The sequence below is a fragment of the Carassius auratus genome, unplaced genomic scaffold, assembly GCF_003368295.1.
Source record: "Carassius auratus strain Wakin unplaced genomic scaffold, ASM336829v1 scaf_tig00016867, whole genome shotgun sequence".
Taxonomy (NCBI): Eukaryota; Metazoa; Chordata; class Actinopteri; order Cypriniformes; family Cyprinidae; genus Carassius; species Carassius auratus.
The window spans coordinates 25,265-42,028 of record NW_020524714.1 but is presented as its reverse complement, the minus strand read 5'-3'; the positions used below and the strand labels follow the sequence as shown (position 1 = coordinate 42,028).

Sequence of the window (16,764 nt, the reverse complement as noted above, 5' to 3'; positions counted from 1 at the left end):
TTGAGTGAAGATGACACACAGCGCTGTGACTGCAGTCAGCAGAAGAACACACAGCAGAACCAAACACACAACAGCTGCTCTGGAGCTTCTGATCCTCACAGAATCACTTCCTGAAGAACAAACATGCTGCTATTCTCTATGCTCTTAACACAGCACCCTTCATTAAAAAGCATGACAACTTAGTAAATGCTTCTACCTTTAAGCCAGTATTGACAAATTGCTGCTAGAATGTTGTGTGATGAAATGTATTCTTAGTAAGTCTCAGTACCTGTGAGTTCAGATGACTGGATTCTCGTCGCGTTACTGTTTGTGGTTTCTTGTCCAAATGTTCCTTTCGTAACAGCAATATTTTCATAAACATCATCAATGCTTTTATGAGTGATTTTTCCATCCTCTTGGAACATTTTCCAAGTTTTTCTTGCTTCTATATTTTCAATCACCTACTGAAAGTATCAGTGTTGTCAAGATGCTGACGATCTAACACTAGTTCTCTTCTGGAGTGGACTGTGTTGTGATCCTCATCGATGTTGGTGTGGCCAGTATTAATACAGAAAGGAACTGTTTTTTTATTATTATTATTATTTATGAAAAGGTACTTATGCATAATGGTACTTCAGCTCACCACAGAACTTCACCCTAAATATTGTTGATTGTTTTCATTTAAATGAGATTCAAATGCACATGTTGTTTCAGAATCACTCAGTATCTACATGAAGTCTTCAGAGACTTGTTCAGTTTAAGGGGGTTTGAAAACATGTATGTTTCCAAACATGTATAAATGCACACACATACAGTATATTTTTTTTTAAATATATCCATGTATTTCCATGTATATGTTTATAGTCATATAATTGATATTATATAAATATTGTAAGTCTATAAATTTTCCTTAAATATATACATGTTTGGATTTATTTATACCTAATAAATATACACAGTACACACACATATATTTTGTAAATGAAAATGTTTACTTTGGATGTGATTAATCGCAATTAATCGTTTGACAGCTCTGATTTAAAGGTTTTTTTTTATTTATAATTTAAGCTTAGTGTTAGGGTTTACATTATTCCAAACACAGAGATTGTATTTGTATTTATTAACTGATTCATTATGCAATCACAAGTAAAACAAAGACCCAAACTACCCAAATATTAGTAATACATTTTTCTCTAATAAATATTAAATGTAATAATGTAAAACGCTCTTCTCACAGACCCATTTAAAAACAGAATTACATGGATAATCAGCCCATCTTTGATTATTTAGAGCACAGTTCTCTCCTCTTTGTCCATTTGGCTCTGTAGACCACCAGAACCTGCATCAACAGATCGGCATTAGATGTTTTTGTGTTTGATATGATACTGACTGTGAGAATCATTTATTACATAATAATAAGTTCAGGTCAGTGTTTTCTCACTCAGAGGTTAGTGTGCTTCCATCAACCCATTTCCAGCTGCCCTCCACTTCAATGTCAGTCAAACCAATCCAGACTTGGGCACCACCAGAAATGGTATTAACAAATTCCTTAGAAGATTAAACAATAACACATTTCTATTATAAACTAACACATTTCATTACTCATCCAGCTAAACAACACACACAGTTTCTCTTCCTCACTTGTTCCTCCGTGTTCTTTATGATGATCAGATCTGTTCCTCTCTCTGTACAGTATCTTCTGCTTTCAGTCCAGCTCTTCATCTCAGAGGAAATGTAGTAAAAACTAAATTCATGGTAAATCCATCCATCTGTGAAAACAAATGTAACTATATAAAATGTATACTCTAAAACATGCTTTGTTCTTGTTTTAATATAATTTATAATTACCCATTTCATGAAGACTTTTCAAAATATCTTCCAGTTTAACTGGTCTCTTTGTTTAATCAGATTGTTATTCTTGACTATTATATCATCCCTTTCATTTGTCATATTTATGTTCTTGTTTAGTAGCTGGTCTCTCTCTTCTGTGAGCTCTTATGGCCAATTAGAAAATTTACGAGCGCGAATCTCCAATGTCCGACTTCAGTGAATGCAGCAGCACGAGAAGACGCCAGCGGCAAGAGACCATAGACAGTATGCAAGAGACTGATTTGTTTGGAAAACGTTCTCAGTGCGCGCAAAGCAAGGGAACCATGATACACAGGATGAAAGAGGTAAAAAAAGGATTATCTATGCATCTATCAAGAAATGAAGCTTTAATGAAAGCACAGACTTTGAGATGATAAATAGCTAACGTTACAGTGGTGTAATGTTAGTCTACTACGTGATACGTTACCCACTTTTAAAAAGCGTGAGGATACATAACTTTGTTTTGTGTCAGAACTTTCACACTTCCATTCATAAATTCATCCCTTCTGTGTTTGGAAAGCGGATTGAATCGCGGAATTCAGTACCAAATGGAAATTGCTGTATAAAGCAGAACGTCACGGAATTCGGCCATTTTGAATGAATAAATCAAAAGTAGAGATGTACATTTAATCAAATCTCGATATGGACTAGTGTCTGTGAATATTAAAGGTGTTCAGTACTGTCGCTCCCTACACGCAGAGTACTACGAAGAGGAAACACTTGTAAATTTTTTACATATTTTACTTTAAATTGGTTTTAAATTCTTTCATGTTGTCCACTCTATGTGCACTAGAATTACTCTTGATGTACAAATACCTAGGAATACTAACCAGATATTTATGTAACATGAAGCAACTACAAAAAAGACCAAAAAAACTCACCCACTTGACCAAGACATCTCTGAAGATCATTTTTCTCCCATTTTAGCTGGTCTCTTTCATTGGTCAGGTTTGTGTTCTTGAGTGTCAGCTTCTCTCTCTCATTGGTCAGGTTTTCATTCTTAGATAAGAGCTGTTGTCTCTCTTGAGTGAAGATGACACACAGCACTATGACTGCAGTCAGCAGAAGAACACACAGCAGAACCAAACACACAACAGCTGCTCTGGAGCTTCTGATCCTCACAGAATCACTTCCTGAAGAACAAACATGCTGCTATTCTCTATGCTCTTAACACAGCACCCTTCATTAAAAAGCATGACAACTTAGTAAATGCCTCTACCTTTAAGCCAGTATTGACAAATTGCTGCTAGAATGTTGTGTGATGAAATGTATTCTTAGTAAGTCTCAGTACCTGTGAGTTCAGATGACTGGATTCTCGTCGCGTTACTGTTTGTGGTTTCTTGTCCAAATTTTCCTTTCGTAACATCAGTATTTTCATAAACATCATCAATGCTTTTATGAGTGATTTTTCCATCTTCTTGGAACATTTTCCAAGTTTTTCTTGCTTCTATATTTTCAATCACCTACTGAAAGTATCGGTGTTGTCAAGATGCTGACGGTCTAACACTAGTTCTCTTCTGGAGTGGACTGTGTTGTGATCCTCATCGATGTTGGTGTGGCCAGTATTAATACAGAAAGGAACTGTTTTTTTATTATTATTATTATTTATGAAAAGGTACTTATGCATAATGGTACTTCAGCTCACCACAGAACTTCACCCTACATATTGTTGATTGTTTTCATTTAAATGAGATTCAAATGCACATGTTGTTTCAGGATCACTCAGTATCTACATGAAGTCTTCAGAGACTTGTTCAGTTTAAGGGGGTTTGAAAACACGTATGTTTCCAAACATGTATAAATGCACACACATACAGTATATATTTTGAAAACATATGCATGTATTTCCATGTATATGTTTATAGTCATATAATTGATATTATATAAATATTGTAAATCTATCACTTTTCCTTAAATATATATATGTTTGGATTTATTTATTCCTAATAAATATACACAGTACACACACATATATTTTGTAAATTAAAATGTTTACTTTGGATGTGATTAATCGCAATTAATCATTTGACAGCGCTGATTTAAAAGTTTTTTTTTTTTTTTTTTTATATAATTTAAGTTTAGTTTACATTATTCCAAACACAGAGATTGTATTTGTATTTACAAACTGATTCATTATGCAATCACAAGTAAAACAGAGACCCAAACTACCCAAATATTAGTAATACATTTTTCTCTAATAAATATTAAATGTAATAATGTAAAACGCTCTTCTCACAGACCCATTTAAAAACAGAATTACATGGATAATCAGCCCATCTTTGATTATTTAGAGCACAGTTCTCTCCTCTTTGTCCATTTGGCTCTGCAGACCACCAGAACCTGCATCAACAGATCGGCATTAGATGTTTTTGTGTTTGATATGATACTGACTGTGAGAATCATTTATTACGTAATAATCAGTTAGGGTCAGTGATTTCTCACTCAGAGGTTAGTGTGCTTCCATCAACCCATTTCCAGCTGCCCTCCACTTCAATGTCAGTCAAACCAATCCAGACTTGGGCACCACCAGAAATGGTATTAACAAATTCCTTAGAAGATTAAACAATAACACATTTCTATTATAAACTAACACATTTCATCACTCATCCAGCTAAACAACACACACAGTTTCTCTTCCTCACTTGTTCCTCCGTGTTCTTTATGATGATCAGATCTGTTCCTCTCTCTGTACAGTATCTTCTGCTTTCAGTCCAGCTCTTCATCTCAGAGGAAATGTAGTAAAAACTAAATTCATGGTAAATCCATCCATCTGTGAAAACAAATGTAACTATATAAAATGTATACTCTAAAAAATGCTTTGTTCTTGTTTTAATATAATTTATAATTACCCATTTCATGAATACTTTTCAACATTTCCTTTATCTTCCAGCTTAACTGGTCTCTTTGTTTAATCAGATTGTCATTCTTGACTACTGTATCATCCCTTTCATTTGTCAGATTTATGTTCTTGTGTAGTAGCCAATCTCTGTCTTCTGAAAAGCTAGTAATCTTAATTAGTAGCTGGTCTCTCTCTTCTGTGAGCTTTCTATTCCTGGTTAGTAGTTGGTCTCTTTCTTCCAAGATGTTTTTGCCCTTTGTTTGAAACAGGTCGATGTTTGTAAAGACTTGGACACACAGCACTATGACTGCAGTCAGCAGAAGAACAGACAGCAGAACCAAACACACTACAGCTGCTCTGGAGCTTCTGATCCTCACAGAATCACTTCCTGAACAACAGAGACATGATGTTAGCATTAAATACAGCACAGGCACAAACTTGATCTCTCTCTTTAAAGGTTTGTGCCTATGCTATTATTTTTCATAATAAAGTGAAAAGTATTAATTATTAAATTCTGTACCTGTGTGTTCAGACGGATGGATTCTCGTTATCTTCAAATCTTCCATCTCCACTGTGATTTCGCCTTTCATTACATCAGCATTTTCATAGATATCATCTGTTTTCCTTCGTCCCTCTCTTGTGTCTATTTTCTGAGCCATAACTTTATTTACTTTCAAATAGTTCCAGTGAACAACAAGTAATTAACAACAGAAGCTTTTCTGAGGCGGACCTTGTTATATTCCTGATGTGTGTCCTGATGTCTGAGAATATTTCAAACATTAATAAGTACAAGGAAGTTCATGCCCCCTCAGAATGTCACAGAGGGGTTTGTTGTTCTATCAGAAGTTTAATAATTATACCAGGAACCTGCCATTATTTGATTATTCAAAATGTTTTCCAGGACTGATGTTCCGTACATGTCTCTCATCATTATAACTGGTCACAAACTATGTGACGGATACAGAACTGCCAGACACATATTCAAATTAAATTTAGGTTGAAATTACAATATTATCAAAAGAACCTACTTGTGCAGTATTGCTTATGTTCAAGGACATCAGAAGCAGACACAACAGTTCAATTAACAAGAATTGAATATTGAGGAACTTATAGTTTATACACAGAATCAACAGTTACTTTGTTTATTTTTACTCCACCAATTAAAATAGTTCCAAAGGAGGCAGAAGCAGAATAAAGAGTTTAGTTCCCAGAGCAGCACACAGCAGTGACTCTTTGTTCCTGAGTGATGAGTGATGATGTAAATGTAAAATTGGTGGTTTGTGTTCTTGAGAATTAGTTGCTCTCCTTATTGGTGAGGTTTGTGTTCTTGAGAATCGGCTGCTCTCGCTCACTGGTCAGGTTTTCATTCTTAGATAAGAGCTGTTGTCTCTCTTGAGTGAAGATGACACACAGCACTATGACTGCAGTCAGCAGAAGAACACACAGCAGAACCAAACACACTACAGCTGCTCTGGAGCTTCTGCTCTTCACAGAATCACTTCCTGTGTATTAACAAGCATCAGTTTAATATAAAACATGAAAACTGAGAAAGTGCATGTGCCTTTAAGTCATTATTGATAAATATGTGCTACTATGTGGTGTGAATGTTCTAATGTATTCTAATCTTATTAGCTGTGAGTTCAGATATCTGGATTCCCGTTGCGTTGTTGTCCATTGTCTGTTTTACAAATACACCTTTTTTAGCAAAAATATTTTCATAGATATTGTCAGTGGTTTTTCCATCTTCTTTGTACATTTTCCAAGTTCCTCTCTATTCTATATTTTTCTGTAGTCTGCTTTCGACGTGGCCAAGATGCCAACAACCTTATAACTACTTTTTCCTCCTGGAGTGTATGATGTTCCTCATCTGTGTTAGAAATGGCCAGTATTTATGCAGAAAGGAACTATTTTTTTTATTTTAAATGTTTTGAGTATTTATGCAGAAAGGAACTTCGACTTGCAGAATGTTACGGTAAATGTTTGTTGTAACAATGTGAATTGTGTTCATTTAAATGAGGTTCTATGACAAGTTATCACAAAATTGCTCAGTATCTGTGAGAAAGTTATGTTTACCTTCATTCTCAAGGGCTAACAAACATGTGGAAAAACATTTCCCTCCCTATTAATGGTAAATTTATATCATGATAAATATCAATATCATATGATATAGGTAAAATAGGATTTTTTTTTATTTTTTTTTGAAATATTTATTTGATTGTTGAATTAAATAAATAAACAAATAAATATTTCAAGTTATAACAACAAGTATTATATCTAATTTGTTTTTAACGCCTACAGGCCAAATAAAGCAAAATAAGCATAACTAATGTTTGCAGACACTTTTTTAAAGTTTTGCAGCAGAGGTTTATAGTATATTTAGTAGCTTGTGCAGAACACACAGTTGATCAAATGTGTATTTATGTGTGTGGCTACATGCACGCACCATTACTTGATACACCATAGGGTATTTTATAAAGGGTGAACATTATTCTTATCCAATCAGATTACTTATTTTGCTGAGGGTTTTTTGTATTTGTTTTTATTTATTTATTTTTGTGGAAAACAGGTGCTATACCTTTTTTCTTTAGAATTGTAGAACTGTAGAATATCTTGTTAATAATAAGAAAATTATTTAAATAAAAAAATGTGAAGTTATTCAAAACAAATATGTTCGATACGTTAAAGATTGTTGAGAAATTGCTCACAAAGAGTTCCCCAAACAATAAAAAAATTATAATAATAATAATTCAACAAAAGACTGAAAGGTTAATCATGCGTGTTCATAAAGTGCCTCCACAATTATTTATTGAAATGTTTTAAGAGTACATTTAATCAGTTTTTATAATGTTGCATGCAGGTAATGTTACGAGAACAAAAATCTATGATGCTCCTAGCACACAGCACTCTTTAAAGTACTTGTCTCACAGATCCATTTAAAAGTTCCATAACATGGATCATAAGTCCACCCCGAGCTATAACTTAGAGCACAGTATGGACTGCCAGTTCTCATAGGATACCGAAGGCTCCAGAACCTGCATCAACAGATCAGCATTACATTAGATGTTCAGTGATGCTTTCTGTGAGAAACATTCATTACATAATAATCAGTTCAGTTTAGTGATTTCCTACCCAGAGGTCAGTGCGCTGTTATCAACCCATTTCCATCTGCCTTCCACATTAATGTAAGTCAGACCAATCCAGAAATCATAATAACCAGAAATTTTCTGAACAAATTCCTTAGGAGGTTGAGCAAAAACACATTTCTATTATAAACTGACAGTAGATATATTTTGTCACTCATCCAGCTAAACAACACACAGTATTTCTCACTCACTTGTTCCTCTCTGTTGTTGATGATGATCAGATCTGCTCCTCTCTCTGTACAGTATCTTCTGCTCTCAGCCCAGCTCCTAACCTCAGTGGACATGTAGTAAAAATGGCATTTATAGTAAATCCATCCATCTGTGAAAAACAACCATTTTTTTAATTGCAGTCTACTCTAAACTGAGCAAGTTATGAAGTGTCTATTTACACTAAGTTCAAAAAGCCTGTTTTGCTTTCACTACCTTCACCCACCGTCAGTGTTTGGAATAACGGCGTTTAATCCGAACGCAGCCCTGCCTCACACAGCGAGTGAGCAGGTGGGTTAATAACGAGATAAGCGATTATGATTGGCTAAGGCAGAGTCATGTGTTTCATGGTAGCCAATCAGAGCCAGCCGGCACACGCGGCTGCGCCAGCGGCACCAAACACACACACACGCGCGCGCGTGAAACAGCTACACAGATTCGCAGTAGAGCTGGCGAGTCGGGAGCAATCCGATGAAAAGTTGGCATTTTCAAGGTAAAGATATACAGTAAGCACTACTTCAAATTCATTGTGGTCAAAGGCTAGAACGTGCATGTAATGTGTGACACGCATCTACAAAGCTAGTGGCCAAAAACACTTTCCTTACAAAGATAATACTTGAAGTGCAGGATAAAACTCTTGCTGTCTGTTGACGTGCAATCAATATTGAAAGTTGTTTACCTGTCTGTTCTACTCATTTCAACTGACTTGTGAAAACTGCAAAAAAAAAAAAAAATTCAACAAGTACAAATTCTCTGACATGTAGCAACTTTTTTTTTTTTTTTTTTACAGTAGGCCTAACGCAAATAGTTAGCGTACTTTCCCTGGTAACGAGTTACTTTTATTATATAGTAATTCAGTTACTAACTCAGTTACTTTTTGGAACAAGTAGTGAGTAACTATAACTAATTACTTTTTTAAAGTAAGGTTCCCAACACTGCCCACCGTCCTTACAAAAGAAACTAAATTAGTAAGTGAGATTGTGGCGTGGAGTGTAAGAACAGTGAAATTCTTTAAGAGGATCACATCCATATTCCCAATGTATATATCACCTCAGAGAGGTGTTAATTTTAAATAAAATGGGTGGCTAAGAGATATCTGATAGGCTTATAATTGAACTTGAATAAGACATCTTGTTGATCAGAAGGGTTAGCATCAACCGTAAATCATGCAGATCATATTGTTACCACATTCAAAATCATTCATAGATCAGCTAGGGCACCTTAATTGATCAGCAAGTTAAATATTAGGGGTAGATTTTAGGCATAGAGACAAGTAGGAGAGCATCCATTTATGATTTTAATGAATAAAAACACATACACCTAATGTTATTATTGTGTATTCACACGTATTTGAGATAAAGTAGTATATTTAAATTAAATCACTTAACACCAGCATAGCGGTAACTTTACATGGTGATCTGTGACCCTACAAAGAGGAAACCTTTTGACCTTCAAATTGGTTTTAGATTAGGGATTCTTTTACATTCTTTCATGTTTTCCACTCTATGTGCACTAGAATTACTCTTGATGTACCAATACCTAGGAATACTAACCAGATGTTTCTATAACATGAAGCAACTACAAAAAAGACCAAATAAACTTACCCACTTTACCAAGACATCTCTGAAGATCATTTTTCTCCTGTTTTAGCTGCTCTCTCTCATTGGTCAAGTTTGTGTTCTTGAGTATCAGCTGCTCTCTCTCATTGGTCAGATTTGTGTTCTTGAGTATCAGCTGCTCTCTCTCATTGGTCAGGTTTTCATTCTTAGAAAAGAGCTGTTGTCTCTCTTGAGTGAAGATGACACACAGTGCTGTGACTGCAGTCAGCAGAAGAACACACAGCAGAACCAAACACACTACAGCTGCTCTGGAGCTTCTGCTCTTCACAGAATCACTTCCTGAAGAACAAACATGCTGCTATTCTCTTTATTTATGCTCTTAACACAGCACACATCAATTAAAAGCGTGAAAACTTAGCAAATGCTTCTGCCTTTAAGCCATTATTAAAAAACTGCTGCAACTATGTTGAGTGATCAAATGTATTCTTAGTAAGTCTCAGTACCTGTGAGTTCAGATGACTGGATTCCCATTGTGTTACTGTCCGTGGTCTCTTGTTCTAATTTTCTTTTTGTAACAGCAATATTTTCATAAATATTATCAGTGCTTTTATGAGTGATTTTTCCATCTTCTTGGAACATTTTCCGAGTTTTTCTTGCTTCTATATTTTCAATCACCTACTGAAAGTATCGGTGTTGTCAAGATGCTGACGATCTAACACTAGTTCTCTTCTGGAGTGGACTGTGTTGTGATCCTCATCGATGTTGGTGTGGCCAGTATTAATACAGAAAGGAACTGTTTTTTTTATTATTATTATTATTTATGAAAAGGTACTTATGCATAATGGTACTTCAGCTCACCACAGAACTTCACCGTACATATTGTTGATTGTTTTCATTTAAATGAGATTCAAATGCACATGTTGTTTCAGAATCACTCAGTATCTACATGAAGTCTTCAGAGACTTGTTCAGTTTAAGGGGGTTTGAAAACATGTATGTTTCCAAACATGTATAAATGCACACACATACAGTATATATTTTGAAAATATTTCCATGTATATATTTATAGTCACATGACTGATATTATAAACATATTTTAAATGTATAAACGAAACATATTTTTTCTCCAATAAAACAAAATTACCTGTTACCAAGGCATTATTAAAACATAAGTGATCATGGAAGACATAATAACATTACATTTTTTATTTTTATTTTTATTTTTTTAAGATGTAGGGGTGAAAATGAACTATAGACACTACCTGAAACCCATACATATCGCATTATCCTTTCTGAACTGACCCTTTGCAAAGAGCTTGATTGACAGGTGATCTGAGTCTGACTAATCATAACACTGAATCTGCCATTTTGTCCAACAAACAAATCAGACCAACTTCAGTGGACTTAAACTTGAAAAGTAGTTTGTACTGACGTCTTTCCGCGGTTGAAATAAAATATGCTCTGATAAATACAGTAAATATGAAAAGATGGCCAGTTCAAGTCCCACTTGAACTGAGGCACCAAAACGATCTGTCATGACACATTAAAAAGCCACAAAATGATATTTATTGTTTAAAGCAATCTGTCATTCATTACTAGTGGTCGACTGATTAGTTTTTTTTTTTTTTTGACAGCTGATGCCGATATCATGGAAATCAGGGGACCGATGGCCAACAGCCGATATCATTTTTTATTTTTATTTTAATTAATATTTAAGAAATCTGAAATAATTTGACAAAAAAAATTGTAAAATAAACATACTTATACTTTAGATGGCAGAGTATTTTTCATAAATAAATATTTAATAAAAATAGAATTAAAAAGGAAGGGAACTCAGTATTCTGGGAAGTTTGTGTGCACTGGGAATCATATTTTTCAAATAAAGCCAGGGTAACACTCAGTTTACATACAGCTCGCAGTGAAAATGCCATGAATATGACAGTGGGCAAAAAAAAACAGCTTTATTATGAGAAAGTCATGGCCTAATGGTTAGAGAGCTTGACTCCTAACCCCAAGGTTGTGGGTTCGAGTTTCGACTGAGGTGCCTTGCTCACCCCCGACTGCTCCCCGGGCACCGCAGCATAAATGGCTGGATGGATAAAAATGCACACTTCATAAGATTTCACAGCTGGATTCGATTACATTTGCAAGATTTGTGAAATTAAATGTTCATCAGCCATTCAAAGATTTGTTTAAATGATATAAGGGCGTATTTGCTTAGTGCTGACGGAAAATGAGAAAGTATTATAATGTTTGCCTTTCTATTACTAATAATATAAAAGCAATCGTTATAATACTTTGTGTGTACATTAATTCCTTAGTTTAACTATTCTATCTGATTATTAGACAGAACTGTTAACGATGACACCGAACAAGTAGGAAAATGTGAGCACTGTACACTCAGGCGCTGCCTTTTTATCAAAATAAAAGTCTCCCCTCTAACAAATCGGCCAAGCAGAAAAACTATATCTGCCAATATATCGGCCTTGGCGATATCGGTCGACCACTAGTCATAACATATTAAAGAGCCACAAAATGGTATTTGTTTACATCTTTGTTTTCTGACAAAATTTTAAAGCTGAGACATACCAGAAGCTTTCTCATACCAGAAGTAACTTGCTCTGTCTTGTCAAATCAGATTGAACACGGAGCTAAAATCAAATTGAAACAAAATCCTAATAAATTAAGTGAACTTTGCAGAAGTACTTGACCTATACACATTATAGCTTTATCCTCGCTGTTGGATTCCGTTGTACGGCCATTGGGTGGCTTTACATTATAATTGCTTTATGAGCTTTAATCGCTTTTTTCAAATTTACCTCTTGTTTTTTTTTCAGTCACTTTTTTTTTGACAGTTTTGCCATCATTAAATGCCAACATACTAGTGAACTGTGTTGCACTCCTCATCTGTGTTTGTGTAGCCATGGGAGGATTTTTTTTTTTTTTTTTTTTTGTGGAAATGTTTTAAGTATTTATAAGGTAATGAACTTCATCTCACTGCAGAAGGATGCTTGAAATATTTCATTATTACAGAAATCTTGATTGCGTTTATTTAAATGAGACTTATATACATTTCTTATCATCTGTATAACATCTTCATAGGCTTAATAATTTTGATGCTAGCTGGTGTTACATTTACAGCTTTTGAAATGTTAAGGTTGTTGCTAGTACATCAGGAGTTAAGACAGCTGATTTATTTATTTTTTCTTTTGAAAGAGGTTGTTGAATTAGTGAACTTTATACACATAATGTTTTAAGATTGTTTAAAGTATATTTCAGTCTCAGTGATTATTACCTGTCTTGTGAAAGATTTTCACTAAATTCTCCTGGAGTGGACTGTATTTTGTTCCTCATCTTTGTTTATGGAGCCAGTTTTTACTATGCAAATACAGTAGGAACTGTTTTTGTGAAAGTATTTTAAATATTTATTCATATAGGAACTTAATTTACCGCAGATGGACATTATTTGTTTTAATGTTTTTCAACAATGTGGATTGTGTTTATTTAAATAAGGTTCAAATGCATATAATAATCTTAATAATGGGTAATGTTTTCAAAATTTTAATAACTTTTAGGTTGTTGCTGGTACATCAAAGTCCAGAGAATTGATATATAGAATTGTGTATAATTAACGGTTTAAGCATCAAATGCATTTGCATGCCCTTCCATTAGTGTGAATTATTTTGAGGTTTTTAAGGAGGCTGACTTTTTAAAGGAACTTTTGTCAGTAACATTTGGGCAAAAGCTTACCATTCGTGCTAAACATAATGAGAGAATTGTCAAAAATAACATCAGCTCATAGTATTATATTAAAGTTAGTTTGTTAAAAAATAACAATACAACAAATATCTTTCATAACATCAACAGAAATTATATATTGCATATATAATTTATATTGCAAAAAAAAGTACTTAAAAAAGACTAAGTGATGATTTTCATTTTAACATTTTATTTCTCCAGATAAAAGGGTTTAATAAGTATTTTAGATCAATGGTGTCCATTTCTACCCATGGAGGATCACCATCCTGCAGTTTTATTCCAACACTCTTTCCTGACAAGTTTTTGCAATCCTGAAAACCTTGAGAGCTAAACTAAAATCAGCTGCAAAGATTTCTTTGCAGGAGTAGGATTGGACACCCCTGCTTTTCACGATAATCTTTCATTATAAAAGCTTTGTGAAGGTTGTATGATGTTCCTAGGGCCATATGAGAGGTCAGTTCTCTTCTCACAGATCCATTGATAAGTATTAACACATCTAGCATCAAGCCACCCTAAAAAGGCCAGTTTGTAAAAATACGTCACAACAAACTTATCTATTGTTAGTCCAAAGGGCTTTCCAAATGCCCAAAACCTGCAACAACAGATCATCATTAAATGTTCAGTGATGCTTTCTGTGTGTTATGTGAAGTGAAGTGAAGTGACCCATACTCAGAATTTGTGCTCTGCATTTAACCCATCCGAAATGCACACAAACCCGGAGCAGTGGGCAGCCATTTATGCTGCGGCGCCCGGGGAGCAGTTGGGGGTTCGATGCCTTGCTCAAGGGCACCTAAGTCATGGTATTGAAGGTGGAGAAAGAGCTGTCCATGCACTACCCCCACCCACAATTCCATCCGGCCCGAGACTAGAACTCACAACCCTTCGATTGGGAGTCCAACCCTCTAACCATTAGGCCACGACTTCCCCTTATGATACTGTTTGTGAGAATCATTTATTACATAATATAATTAGTTCAGTGATTTCTCACCCAGAGGTCATGTTGGTGCCATCGACCCATTTCCAGCTACCTCAGTCAGACCAATCCAGAATTCTCTTTTATCAGTAATTTTCTTAACAAACTCCTGAGCAGATTAAACAATTAAATGCTTTTATATAATTAACAGACAACATTCCATGTGCATCTTTCATTTAGAAGCTAAAAACCACACATGTACACAAAACTCACATTTTCCTCTCTGTTGTTTATGATGATCAGATCTGCTCCTCTCTTCTGACAGTCTTGTCTGCTTTCGTCCCAGTTCTTCCTCTCAGTGGACAAAAATGTGAATGCCATCTTTAACTCCATGCTTTAGCAATGTCTGCTATATAGCAAATACTTTACCAAGAGTCAGAAGTTCATTTCTTAGCTGCTCTCTCTCACTGGTCAGGTTTGTGTTCTTAGATAAGAGCTGTTGTCTCTCTTGAGTGAAGATGACACACAGCACTATGACTGCAATCAGCAGAAGAACACACAGCAGAACCAAACACACTACAGCTGCTCTGGAGCTTCTGATCTTCACTGAATCACTTCCTGAAAAACAATCATACTGTTATTCTCTTTATTTATCCAATGAACACAGCACACATCAATTGAAAGCATGAAAACTTAGTGTATTATTAATCTTAGTACCTGTGAGTTCAGATGACTTTCCGTGTCTTTTCCGAGTCTTTTCCAATTTGATCACTTATGACATAATTTTCATAGATATTATCAGTGCTTTCCACATCTTTCTCTGTCCATTTTCTATATTTACTTTCAGACCGTTTTGGTGTCTTCAAGAAACTAACACTGGTTTCTCTTCTGGAGTGGACTGTGTTGTGTTCCTCATCTGTGTTTGAATGGCCAGTATTTATGCAGAAAGGAAATCCAACCCACTGCAGGACACGGTGGGATTGTACATTTTGACAGTGGATACGTTCTTCAAGATGAGTTATTCAATGATTTTATAGGAGGGAAACTTTTTAACAGATCTACTGTCATTAACTGTTGGGGTTTGTCAATACTGAAACATATTTTAGTGACCTTGATGCAGTTCAATTTTAAATCAAATAAATGGAGCAATTTCAATAGGGTCCTCGCACTGCAGTGCTCGGGCCCTAATAAAAACACTTTTTTGGTGCTGAGTGAAAGTAACTTATGAAAAGTCTTTTGAAAATTGATAATGAAACATTATGAACTATCAGGGTTTCCTGTCCTGACAGGCTTCTCAGGTGGGATTTAAATATTTAACATATTTAAAGCAAAACTGAACACCTCTACAGGGATCTGTTCTCCATCTTTTGGTTCTTCTTCTTTTGGTTGCTTATTTTATTAATGCTATGCCAACATGCTATGCCTTTTACTGAGAGAAAGGATAGTTGCACTAACTGTAAACTTCCCAAGGTTATGAATGTAATCCTAGTTCCTCGCAGGAATGAGACACTGCATTGAATGCTTTAGGAAAACACCTTTGGCAAGATCAACTCTGAATTTCGTGTGCAATCTGTCCAATGGAAGGGTTTGGCGTCACAGGCGGGGTGACGTAGCGACCAGGAAGCTATAAAGTCAGGTGCCGCGCAGTTGGCTTCAGCTTCAGTGGGTTAACACTGCGTTGCACTTTAAGTAATTAACTCAAATATTATCTGGTATATCAGAAAAAGAGCGACTTGTGATAACTGCTGGAAATAATATATGAATGAAGATGTGCACTCTTGAAAGTATATGTATATTTAAATCAGAGAGATGTTAAAGAAATGTTTTACCAAGCTTAGTTTAATCAAGCTTTTCAGAATTACATTAAATCAAGAGAGCTGTCAAAACATCAACAAACAGAGTTTTCTCTAAAAAGATTTTAAGCAATAGTCCACTCTTATTCTATTCTAGGTTTGCATGCTTGTTTAAAATGATTGAAAGCGGTCAGTTCAAAGTAATATATATATATATATATATATATATATATATATATATATATATATATATATATATATATATATAATAAAAACAATAATAGGCTAACTTGCCCTTTAATTGGTTAAGCATGTGTGTTTGTAAACATTTATTTTGGATCATCTTAACTTAACTGTAATCATCTCACATACTTTATACCATTGAAAAAAGGTTTACAAACCAAACCTGGGATGAAATAATAATGTATAAATATTTTAAAAACTACTGAAACATTACTAAATGCTGACGGCACTACTGACTCCTAAAAAAAGTCTTTCTAATTAAACATACATGACTCAACTTATCAGCTCATTAGAAGAAACACCGGCACATGAAATGTGTGTCTGACAAAGGAAAAAAATAAATAATTAAATGTTCAATGTTATAGGTCCTCCTGGAACAAGATTGAGAAAATCTGCTTTAGATGAGAATCAATTACAAAAGTTGTGTATTGTTGAACTTGTGTCAAGAGGTGTGTGTGTTC

General features: G+C 34.8%; 2 protein-coding genes across 3 annotated transcripts; both read right to left on the bottom strand.

Annotated features, from left to right (window-relative positions):
* Positions 1-1,207: 1,207 nt before the first annotated feature.
* LOC113075334 (C-type lectin domain family 4 member K-like) lies at positions 1,208-3,657 on the bottom strand. The gene is made up of 4 exons (XM_026248039.1): positions 3,140-3,657; positions 2,730-2,981; positions 1,621-1,748; positions 1,208-1,527 (listed from the first exon to the last, which is right to left on the bottom strand). The coding sequence occupies exons 1-4, from the start codon at positions 3,273-3,275 to the stop codon at positions 1,417-1,419; spliced, it is 627 nt and encodes a 208-aa protein (XP_026103824.1). The 5' UTR covers positions 3,276-3,657; the 3' UTR covers positions 1,208-1,416.
* A 305-nt stretch (positions 3,658-3,962) lies between these two features.
* On the bottom strand, positions 3,963-10,363 carry LOC113075333 (C-type lectin domain family 4 member K-like). 2 transcript variants are annotated; one of them, XM_026248038.1, is made up of 5 exons: positions 10,100-10,363; positions 4,698-5,075; positions 4,491-4,618; positions 4,291-4,397; positions 3,963-4,188 (listed from the first exon to the last, which is right to left on the bottom strand). In XM_026248038.1, exons 1-5 carry the CDS (start codon positions 10,233-10,235, stop codon positions 4,053-4,055), a joined length of 885 nt encoding a protein of 294 aa, XP_026103823.1. In that variant the 5' UTR covers positions 10,236-10,363; the 3' UTR covers positions 3,963-4,052. The 2 variants fall into 2 exon arrangements, with proteins under 2 accessions (XP_026103823.1, XP_026103822.1); XM_026248037.1 differs by lacking the exon at positions 10,100-10,363 and adding an exon at positions 5,208-6,285 and having other exon boundaries at positions 3,964-4,188.
* Positions 10,364-16,764: the final 6,401 nt, after the last annotated feature.

Bases quoted from the DNA above. Each gene is read 5' to 3' on its own strand.
- LOC113075334 (XM_026248039.1), bottom strand. From the start codon at position 3,275: ATGTTCCAAGAAGATGGAAAAATCACTCATAAAAGCATTGATGATGTT. The intron at 2,982-3,139 runs GTACTGAGACTT...TTTGTTCTTCAG, and splicing joins CCAGTCATCTGAACTCACAG to GAAGTGATTCTGTGAGGATC. The intron at 1,749-2,729 runs GTGAGTTTTTTT...TTGTTTTCACAG, and splicing joins GAGATGTCTTGGTCAAGTGG to ATGGATGGATTTACCATGAA.
- LOC113075333 (XM_026248037.1), bottom strand. From the start codon at position 5,346: ATGGCTCAGAAAATAGACACAAGAGAGGGACGAAGGAAAACAGATGAT. The intron at 4,619-4,697 runs GTAATTATAAAT...TTGTTTTCACAG, and splicing joins GAAAAGTATTCATGAAATGG to ATGGATGGATTTACCATGAA. The intron at 4,398-4,490 runs GTGAGGAAGAGA...TAATCTTCTAAG, and splicing joins TAAAGAACACGGAGGAACAA to GAATTTGTTAATACCATTTC.